Raw genomic sequence first — 11,320 nt, forward strand, 5'->3', positions numbered from 1 at the left:
GAATAAAACTGATGCAGACATGGTTGACCTTGACGTGCGGAAACCATGTTGGCTATTGCTTAGCATATTATTAGCTTCTAGATACTGAAGTAGTTGATTAAATAATGGGTTTTTTTTTCAAGTAACTTAGAAAAAAATAGGAAGAACAGAAATTGGCCGATAGTTTGAAACTTCTGTTGGATCACCAGATTTAAAAATGGGAGTAATCTGAGCAAACTTCCAGGCATCAGGGAAAATAGACTGCACAATACATAAATTAAGCAAATGATGAAACAATGGTAAAAAAAAGTGTTAGCTACTTAACTTTAGCTGGAAACTTATCAACATGGCCAGCAATGCTTCAAACTCATGACAGAGCCACACCAGAGTGCTCAGGTTCCACATCATGGAGATGCTGCCACGGCTGCCACCATGACACCAAAACCCTCACTGACCTGTCACGCTCCAACGTGTCTACGAGGAGCCTGTGTTCTTATTGCACAAAGACCTCACCAAGCCCCTGCAAATAAAAGAACAGGTTCATTTTTAGACACTGAAAGGGTTGTATTATGGTAGTATTAAGTATTACCTGTCTGTCTGTCAGAGGATTTCCTGTCATCTCAAATCCTCTTCCACCTTTTAAAAGAACTTGATGGGAAGTATCTTGATGAGATGCAGCACATGTTCACACTCTTAAATCACACATACGTATCATGCTTTTAAATCTATTCCTTTTCACATTTAAATCAATCAGTTGTGGTCTATATAAAGTGGAACTGCAATGCTATGCCCTGCTCTGAGAGAGATTTGTTTTAATGTTGTCTCTTTAAAAGCAAATGAGACGCTTCACGCCCCACTCCACCCTGTTCAGCCTTTTTGGTAGTTTGATAGCAAAGATAAGATTGTCTTGAGGCGCAGAAATGTTTTAGTTACAAATCGATTAAAAGATGTCAACAAGGGAAGACTTGTCCATCCAGCCTTACGTGTTGGAAACAGTCTGACCCAGAGCCAGAGGAGAATGAAGTCGAACCTGCAGAAGCATGGATTTGTGAAACTGGTRAGCTGGAAGTCCATGAYCTTGTTGAGCAGTYCCACAACAAATACTGACATTATATTTCAAAATACATCATAGAGAGTAGATAAAACTGAATGCAGGTTGAAAATAAAATATACAATTTTTTATACAGCACCTGGAGAGACTGAATATCACTGTTCTGCATTCCTATAGTCTCAAAATACTCAACACAATGTATTTAATAGTTAAAAAGTGAATTTTGCATTAAACATCAAGAACACCATATCTGAGGCTTATCTACCACCTCTCATCATTCTGAGAACACTCAGTGAAGCATGGTAGTGGCTGCATCATGATGCTGTCAGTATGATGTCCATCAGCAGGAATATGAATGGGGAAAATACAGACAAATTATCTAGAGGTCTGAGACTGAGATTGAAAACCTCCCCCCAGCGGGACAATGACCCTAAACACAGCTAAAGAACACTCCAGTGGATTAAGGAAATCCATTTAAATGTCCTACAATGGTTCAAAGTGCAGACTGTCCAACTGACAACCTCTGCTTTGTTTTACAGATTGTTGGACACAAGCAGCAACCATCCAACTCTATGACCACCCCCTTCCACCACAAGCGTGTTGATAGTTTTGCAGTCTACTGCAGTGCTCAAATCTTTGGTTCCCTGCTTAAAAAAATCAACGGACTYTGAAAGTGATTTTCATCTTTATTTTGTTAAAATCTTAACATATTTCTTATTTTTACATTGAAGAGAGAACACCAACAGGAAGAAAATTGCAAAAAGTTCATTTCAGTTTTCATTTAGAAATAGGTCACTCACCTTGTTGTATGTAAACGTTACCTGTACCAGTCCAAACAGAGCAACACAAATGAAAATCCATGAAAATCATGGCTTCTCAACTGTAAGTTTGCAATCAGAGCAACAGGTTTGCTTGTTATAGTTGTAGTGATCGGACATGCTTACAAAGAAACAACATGGATGTATATTTTACTCAGCTTAAGGAATGTCCCTGGAGTTTTCAGGGTAAAGAATAGTGTGACATCTTCAAAGTGGGTTTTCATGTAAACGTTCTAAATAACTAACATCATACCTGTAGAGATCTCCTTGAATGAACTCAGTTTGGAGTTTATGTGCGACGGGACTCATGAGCTAACGACTAATCTGAGCTCAGTCGAGAAATATGTGGATTTTTGCCACCTTAAACCAGCTGCAATCTCAGATTTCATGGCAGATCATGCAATACACGCGTAACATTCAGGTGAACTGCTACAGCAAATTTTGGACTGGAGTACAATTTGCTTTTGAAGTAGATCATTTTCAGCTTGTGAATATGGTTCAAACAGATATTAAAACTGGAGACTGGGAGTTGAAGCCAGACGGGGAACGGTCCCGACATGCTGGTTCCAGTACAAGTTGGAAGTTGTGCCCCTCCACATAAACTAACAAGACTTTGATAAATAAAACAAAAACACTTCAGATAATTTCTTTCAGGTGTTAACTCTCATTGATAAATGCAGTCCTTATTGCTATTGCATGTTTACATATGCATCTTTTCAATACGTATGTCATTTAATACAATTATGCTTAAAAGGAAGGTCATGTAACACCATGAGTGTGCGTGAGGGAGTAGGCGGGGCTTAAATCCCTGCAAAGCTACTGCACAGACTCTGGTTTCAAAAATACATGACCGCTTCCAAAAACCAGGATCTTATGTTTCAATTCCCAACAACAGACATATATTCTATCAGTTTACATGTCTATGATCATAATACTTGTTGATAGAACAGACCCACTGCCAAAAAAAACTAGCTGCTGTCTTTAAACAACGGTCTTAAAAATTTCTAGCCGTTAGCTCAACAATATTGTCAGAGTTAAACTAGTTCTCCAACCTGAGGTCATTGAATTAGCTATTTAAATAAGTAAGATATGAACTATTTATAACTTTTACACAGAAAACCACTTCAAAATAGGTGAACAAACACTTCAAGGGTTATTGTGTACAAACCCACCCCTTAGGAAGATGTTCTTTAAAACAGTTACAAAATGCAAGGCTAAAATTTACTTTCAAAGTAGGCAGTCTTTAGAAGTTCTGATGAAACAATAACAGAAGTGCTTTGTGGATCAGATTTAGAGCTTATTGTTAGAACCTGGCAGCATGTCTTTATGTTTCATGACAATGTGTGGGAGTATAGGCAGCACAATAGCTCAACTAAACATAAGAGCAACACAAACTAATTAAATGCTTGTTGCTATTGAAATGGTTAGCTTCACTTCATATTAAAAACAGAACTTTACAGCTTTTCACTTCAATTCTTCTTTTTAGTCAAAGTCATAAACCTGCCTCCTGTCAGGAATGATGTTTTGGCATTGTAAAACTTATTTACTATTTTACAATGTTTTAAGTTAAACTTAATGTACCAAGAAATCTGGAAAATCTTTTCAMAGTTGAGTTACAAAATATGGGAAAGTGAAAACATCCAACTATTATCGAAGGAGCCTTTACTTTTGTGTATAATTAGCCTGATTGACGTGTGAATTTCGATTAAAGCATACTTCTACATTTCAGTCATATGCAATCATCAGTGGAATGTTAAGAATGAGGCTGGAGTCTTTGGTCAGAGAGAGAAAAAAAACAAAGTGTGTTTTGGATATGATGCACATTTGGACAGTGGTTTAGTCTTTTTATTGGTTTTGGTGAGTAAACCACAGGGTGACCTTTGGGTGGTACACTTCTTTGGTACGAAGAAGAGGAAGTCTCCATATTTTATGAAGCATGTTCCTCATCTCTCTGCTCAATGGACTCTCCTCTCTGGGACACGAGGAATGACTCCCACACAGCCAGACACTGAAAGACAAGACAGATATTTTCAGTGTCATCTGTAATATGATGAGACTAAATATTCTGACCATCTTCTCATATGAAACACAGATACACGGGAGCAGACAGCTACAGTGCTGTGTATGCTAAAAAGTTAATAATTCAGGCTGCCATCTTGATAGGTTACTTCGTGGGATCCTTAGCTACTGCCAGTGAGGCAGGAGACCATAAATATTTGAGTAAAAATACTAAAAACTCAGACAAAGAGTCTGAAGTCTGGATATTATTTGTTATAATTATAGGAAGCAGAACTTCAAAAAATGTGCTAGCATTTCATTAGAGCTACAGCTCCTTTGCATCAAAAGGAGACGGTTGAAATGGTTCAGGCTTCTGATTAGGATGCCTCCTGGGCACTGCTTATGAGAGGATTTCCAAGCATGTCCCACTGGGAGGAGACCCTGGTCCAGACCCAGAACTTTGTAGAGGGATAATGTCTCCTCTCTGGCTTGTGAAAGACTCGAAATCCCCCAGGAACAGCCTGAGAATGTTGCTGGGAAGAGAGAGACCTGTCCATGTTGCCTGGTACTTGACCATAGAGAAGCAACAGAAAACTGGTAGCAGGGTGGATGATTTTTTTGACAAGCCTAACATGCAAACTTCACACAGAAAGGTTAGCTGGTGAGAGTTCAACTGGAGGCCTTGAAGATGTGAGAAAGAAGCCCACTACAGCACTCAGCCCCACCATCTAACAGAGCCAATGGATTTGATTAAAATCTGTTCAAGGATCTGGGAGATATTTTGCTAACAATACAGACATGAGCAAAAATATTGCTCCTCCCATCATTTTTTGGTGGCAAGTGATGAACAGAAATGTTAAACGTGTTAGAAAAATGTCCTAAATAACTTTTAGGATAACATCCAACTTTCTATATAATTTGATTAATGGTATTAAATATGGCTTCCACCCACTCCTACTATAAAAGAGAGCAGTTAATAAGTGAAGCTCTGTGAAGACAGAAATCTGTTGAACATACACACATTGATGTGTTATTTGAAGATATTGCTGTGTTTGTGTGTATGTGGACCAGTGTAGCCATAAGGTGTGTGAATGATTTATTGTTGTGGAGCACAGAGAGATGACCCGTGAGGATTTAATAAGACACTTGCACCTGGAAGGCTTTTATACCATCCAGGTGATGGGGGAGGTTCAGACTGGGGAGTACAGAGAAACGATGAGTCGGTAGAATACAGGCCTTGTGCCATGTGAGGAAAAAAAATCAGATTCAAGTGATTTGGCAGAGGGAAGAACTGACCTAGAAATGTTAGCTCCACCCAAAAGGGTGTGAAGCAAGAACAATATAAGAACCACTGATGTATAATAAGGTAATGTATAACAAAAAGATTTTCCTAAATGTAAATGTCCCTATAACAAACTAACCAAGCTAACAGAGTCGGACAAGTAATCGAAATGATTAAGCTCTGAGAAGCCTCCAAGCACTCATTATCACCTTCAATTGATACTTATCAATTAAAATGTATCCCTTGTTTCAGAGCAGTTTTTATGTTTACGGTCCCACCCAATATCTAAAGCCTTTTCTTAGGGCTAATTCTTGAGCTTACCTTTTCATAGTACTCCTTATTCCTCTCAGCAGTTGAGACAAAGGCTGATTTGAGGTCAGTTCTCATAATGTTCTTCCAGCGGGACCAGTCTCCCCGCAAGGCGTTATTGGCCTCCTCCATTCGATCTGCCAGATCATCCACTTCCTCCTGCAGCTGCCAAAAACAAAGCAGGGACGTAAGCAGTCACACTTCCACACACAACACTAGGGCTGCACCGATAGCAGTTTTCTGGTCRATCACCAATCTTTAAAATGTCCGACCTGCCGATTCCGATTTTTTAAATAACTGATTCTGTCGGGTGTTATAAGGTGACAATACATGTTCAATGTTCCAATCTTATTTTAAATAAAATATTGRATAATACYCTTAAAACAATGCAAACTTGTTTTAACTGGACATTACGTAGTGCTCACAGCAGAGCAAAAGGGGACAGTGGCACTTTTTTTCAGATAGATAAGAAGCCGATCTTTTCCACCCATCTTATCTACCGGTAAGTATCAGCCGATCTCCGATCTGCCAAAGTTAAGGAAATCAGTGCTGATAAATTGGCTGGTCAATTTAGTGTTGCACCTCTAAATAAGAGTACACAACTTTTTTTTTCAGGAAAAATAAATGTCACTAACCATAGGTCCTTGTCTCAGCAACAAAAAAAGCTTTGACCACTCAAAAATAAGTATACAGGAAACCAACCCACAGAGACTGGTACCTTTTGTTTGGCTCTCAAAATTGGATTGGATCACACACATTGTGCTGTTAGAACTCTACAACATGMGGCCAAACATGTCCCAGCAAGGACAGAAGAAAAAGAAAACAAAAACAAATCAAGAAAGCAATCCAAAGCTGAGGAGATTCTAACTGGGATTTTAAAGAGTTTGTCAGGAAATCTGGGAAACATGTCACAGAACCACTATGGTTCTGTGTGTGTAGGGTAAATAAGAACGCCAGAAAATGTTCTCCAAATACTACATCCGAGTGCATTTCTATGTAAACAAGGCCCTGAGACAGAAGCTGGTTCATCCAAGCCTTAGGCTAAATCTGGTGCAATGCACCAAATGTATTTATGTTTATGTTTTAATTGCACAATGTCCTAAACAAATAAATTCATTCATTCATTCATTCAAACCCAAAGAGAGCAGTGTGGTGTATGTGGTTCAGTGAAGCGAGGAATGTTCAGATCTCTCTATCAGGACAAGACTCAGCTGTGCACCTTCACCTCAAGGATAAAGGACACTTTTTGAGGAACAAAATGCTTTTTTATTTTTGGACAGAGAAGACATTTACGCAAAAACCAAACTTTGAACAGAGGTGAAGGCCTCTGGTTTCAGCTTTCCAGAAGTTAAATGTTGGATATTCAAGTGTTTAGTAGAGTGCTTTTAGTAATGGCTCCCTGTCAGAGAAAACTGCACTTCTTCCATTTTGTTATGTGTTATCACAAAAAAACAGTAGCATTGCACTTTAGGGAATCTTTACACATTCCACACACTGGAAACATTGTGCAACAAAATGAAAGACAAGTTTTCAAACCTGTTTTTAATTCTGTTGTCTCTGATAATGCAGAGAACATTCCTGACAAAAGTCACCGTGACATAAACTTTAATTTAGTCAGTTTGTGTTTTACTACATCATTACAGAGGTGCCTGAGAAGAGTGCTAAAATAAAGCAACAGTGCCCTCTGGCTGCCTCTGTGTACGATGACTCATAAAAACTACAAACTACAGTTCTGCTGACTCTTGACATTTTTGGATGATTCTATTTATAAACACACAGTCTGAGGAGTCTCAGGTCAACCTTATAATTAAAGTCCAACCAAAGAACTTAATATAAGGTTTGTGGACGAGGGACGCAAACACTAAACACTCAGATGTGTACTCCTTTGTCCTCAATCTCCAAACCATATAAGACATTATCTGAAAGAAGTGGAAATTGTGCTTGTTTCTGAAAAACAGTACTTTTTATGACATGTTTTCTTTTTTTAAATGTTATTTTTAAATTTGATAAATATCATGCTTTTTTAAATAATAAATAAAAACATTGCAGTCTTTTGTTTTAATAAATTTTCTTACAAGTTTGTTTCATGAGAATAAAGAAAAGGTCCTCCTGACTCAGATATGCTTGTAAAGTGGAATACAATGAAATATTTCTAATGACCGTTTTTGTCGATTACACAGTTTGTGATTGTTTGAAGCTAAAATTAAATGAAAACTACACATTTGATTAATTACCTAGTCTGACTTGTTACCTTTTATCAGTTTATGTGCATGCCATAAGTTACTCAACATGACACTATCCCTGAATAAGTTTTTTACAACTAAATTAAACCAACTCAGACGAGTTCAAGTTCACATCCTGATGCAATCAAATAAATAAATAAATAAATAAATAAATAAATAAATAAATCCCCCACCCCTGCTGATTATTGTCTGTGATAAACAAAGTGAGGAGATGTTAACCAACACTTACCATTTCTTCCTCATTTCTTCTTGATGCCAGGGCCTCATTCTTCACCTCAAACTCAGCCTGGATGTTGTCTCTGCGTCTCATCACAGCCTTGTAAAAAATAGTTATTTTTTAAGAATCTTGTACTTTTTTATGATGCATAACCACTGAATACACACAAAATAAACACTCTTATGGTAGAGTTATTCAATTGATTTGTTCAAAAACAAAACCCAACCTTTTAAAATTAACCACTGAAAGCTTAACTTGTAAAATCTAAAAAGAACTTTACAGATGTTCTTAAATTATATAAGTAGTTCAGATGAAGTAGAGGATGGAACTACCTAAAAACTTTAAACTATGCTTTTAAAATAACTGTGGACCAATAGAAATATGCAAATTAATGTGATTATTATTTCTCTCAAGAGTTAAAACCCTGAGAGTTTAAAAAAAAGGGAACAGGACTGTTTCTGTAGCTGAAGGTGCTTCGCTTCACTGTATTTCAAAAGCTTGGAGCTCAATACTTTTATTTTTTTCTTACAATAAAGGGTTTTTGGATCAAGAGAATTGTTTTTAACTAAGGAAACAAAGTTGAATGGCATTGTTTGTGAAACTCTTAGAACTTACAGTTTGCTCCGTGGGATGATCAGGGTTCTGGGATTTTTTTTTTAACCCAACCCTGATTTGTACCTTGCAACAACTTTGTCTCTGCCTTGCTGGGAAASCTCCTTGGTCTTCATGATGTCTACTTATTGGTGGCAGTCCTTCCTACTTAGCAGGGCTGGACTGCTGTTGGTTCTGGAAACCATCAGAGCAGGTGTTTATATTCTGAGATCATCTAACCTTTGGGTAGATCATTTTTAACTAATTATGTAGTTTCTAACAGCAACTGTTGAGGCTTCAAAGCAAAGAGTGTGAATACATATGCATTCACCAATTTTCAGTTTCATTTTTTTTTTCAAAATGATATGAGTTTTCTCTCCTCTTTAACTTAATTAATCTGAAGTGTTTGTGTAAAATCCCTGCATCTATTCTTATTAAAAATCCAATTAAATTCCATGTTGGAAAGTAACAAAATAGAAAGATTACTGGTGTATGTGTGGTGCTTTCACAACTCAGTGTAGACAATTTTTACTGTGTCCTTGAAAGTCTTGTGCAGATAGCTAGAATTGAGATAGTTCTGATTATTGCACTTCAAAGACTTAAACAATATRCAGTTTTTTGATTTCATGTTAAAAATGCAAAACATTCCCTCAAAAGGTTGAAAATCTTCACATTTCTTCCTTGTGAAACTAGAATATTGATTCTGCAGAGCCGGGGCCGTCAACAGAAAAACAAAAAAAAGAAATGACCGCTCAGACAGTTTTTGTTGATGCGTTGACAGGAACATATACCCTGCAGACACTTCACTCAGGAAAACCAGACTGGGTTTGATTTTGGTTTAACTTGATCAAAAGTCAGTCTGGGAAGAAAACAAATCAGTCTAAAGAATTGGAATGGGCACTGACTGCCGGTGCAGCCTGCCCTCACCTTCAGCGTGTCAGCACAGAGGACGTACTCATGCAGGGCAGGGACCAGGACTTCAGACAGGTGTTGGACCTGCTCCTCTGTTTCCTTACTGCACCGTTCCACACAGCTGCCAACACCTCTCAGCGGTTCTGCCAGCTCTTCTTCTGACTCCGCCCACTGGAAGTAAGTAGGACTGTATTGCTTCAGCTCATCCAGATACTCTGAAAAGACAGAAGATAAACGGAAGCACTGAATCAATACATAAATGATCTGGATTGGTCACAAGCTGCAAAATATTTAGCTTACATTTAACAAACGCTAATGATATGATCTTGGTTCCTACAATGGTAGCTTCATGATGCTGCTGTGAACCTCCAGTATACAGTGCAGGAAATTAGATTTGATCCCCTGTTGATTTTGTTAGTTTACTAAAGCAAAGAGTGAAGGATAGAAACAGGTTTGTAAATCACTGAGAGAGATAAATAGTTGATCCTTGACAACACAGTGTGCCCATGTGGCCCACAGACTGACAACCATTATCATCCCTGCTTTTTCATCACTTCTTTGGGGCACACTTCAAAGTGAGATTTCTATGTTGAGCTGAAAGGCAGAGTTTCCAGTGTCAAAGAATTTTGACTTGATCAACATAGAAACAGAGGCTCGTCGCTCCTATTCTGCTCAAAACGCAGAAAAGCAGAAATCGAGTGAACGGCCTCAAAAGACAAGACACAAACATGTCGTCAGTAAATACAAGTCCTGAAATGGAAACAGTTTTATTTCAGAGTTACAACATGTACAGCATCGTTGTCAGAACTTCCTACACAAACATGTTCTTTTGCCATCATCAGTTTTCAGACATCATTTTGTTATTTTCAGCTATTAAAGAGCTCATTTTAGCTTTTAACTGCCTCCAATATTGCTGTTTTGTTGGTTTTAGCTTTTATCTACTGTTTTTATAACTTTACTTGAGTTCATTTTTGTTTTTACTTTTAACTGTTCTGCTTGTTTTAGTTTGTTTTCTGCCTCATTTAGTTTTAACATTTTCAGCTTCTTCAGCAAAGCCTTTCAGCACTCAGAGTTCAGGCTACATTTCCAGACAAAATGCTAATTTTTAGTAGTAGTTTTTAATTTTTAATTTTTAGTAGTTTGCCTGCAGGCAAACTACATTTCATTCTAGGTGATGTTAAAGTTTTTGAGGTACCTCTTTGTTCCTTAATGATCCTCTGGGTGACTTTGTCAATGGAGCAGATTTTGTTACTAAAGTCCTCGGCGTACTCCTGCATGACGGTGAACTCATCCAGCCGGTTCCTAAGGCCTCTCACCGAGTTAGCCACTGCTCTCATCGTCTCTCCCATCCTGCTCAAGAAACTTGGACCTTGTTTCTTGTGAGGCGCTAGCTCCTGCAACAAATCAAAATAATCTAATTATAAAGAGCAGCAGCAACAGCAGCTCTAAATCAGACATTTAAAAATAAAGGACAGAAAAACTTTGGTTACACAATATGAATTAACTAAACAATGATATATTGTGTGTTGGTTTGTGTGTGGGTGTGAGACACACCTGCGCAGTCAGAAAGACTTTTAAGTATTGGCTGTAAGACAGGATGGGATGCTCAGAGATCCTGTTGAGAAAGTGGTGTAGAGCTTTCCTCCTGGTCTCGATGAAGTCATCGTTGAAGCGTTCCACCATGCCTTTCATTACAAACTTTTCTGGGAGAGGCTGAAAACAAAGCAACAACAAAAAAAAAAAACTTTCAACTCAGACAAGCAAACATGCAAACTCTGGAAAGTACAATCTGATGGAACAGCACAGAGAACACAGTAACTTCATCTGTAGTTTGACTAAAAAAAACAATTAAATGTAGATGATGTATAAAGTTGTCAAGTGTAATTGACTGTTGAAAAAAAAAATATGTATATATATATA

General features: G+C 37.8%; 1 protein-coding gene across 1 annotated transcript in view; it reads right to left on the reverse strand.

The window, feature by feature from the left end:
- Positions 1-1,698: 1,698 nt before the first annotated feature.
- The window catches only part of snx7 (sorting nexin 7), a 17,951-nt gene continuing 8,329 nt past the window's right edge, over positions 1,699-11,320 (reverse strand). Inside the window, exons 4-9 of the mRNA XM_014023795.1 lie at positions 10,955-11,113; positions 10,596-10,794; positions 9,416-9,615; positions 7,910-7,996; positions 5,450-5,602; positions 1,699-3,856 (exon numbers count right to left, since the gene is read on the reverse strand). Of these exons, the coding sequence (XP_013879249.1) occupies positions 3,776-3,856; positions 5,450-5,602; positions 7,910-7,996; positions 9,416-9,615; positions 10,596-10,794; positions 10,955-11,113 (879 nt within the window). The 3' untranslated portion in view covers positions 1,699-3,775. The remainder of the gene's footprint in view (positions 3,857-5,449; positions 5,603-7,909; positions 7,997-9,415; positions 9,616-10,595; positions 10,795-10,954; positions 11,114-11,320) is intronic.

This window comes from Austrofundulus limnaeus, unplaced genomic scaffold (genome assembly GCF_001266775.1).
Source record: "Austrofundulus limnaeus strain Quisiro unplaced genomic scaffold, Austrofundulus_limnaeus-1.0 Scaffold390, whole genome shotgun sequence".
In the NCBI taxonomy this organism is placed as follows: domain Eukaryota; kingdom Metazoa; phylum Chordata; class Actinopteri; order Cyprinodontiformes; family Rivulidae; genus Austrofundulus; species Austrofundulus limnaeus.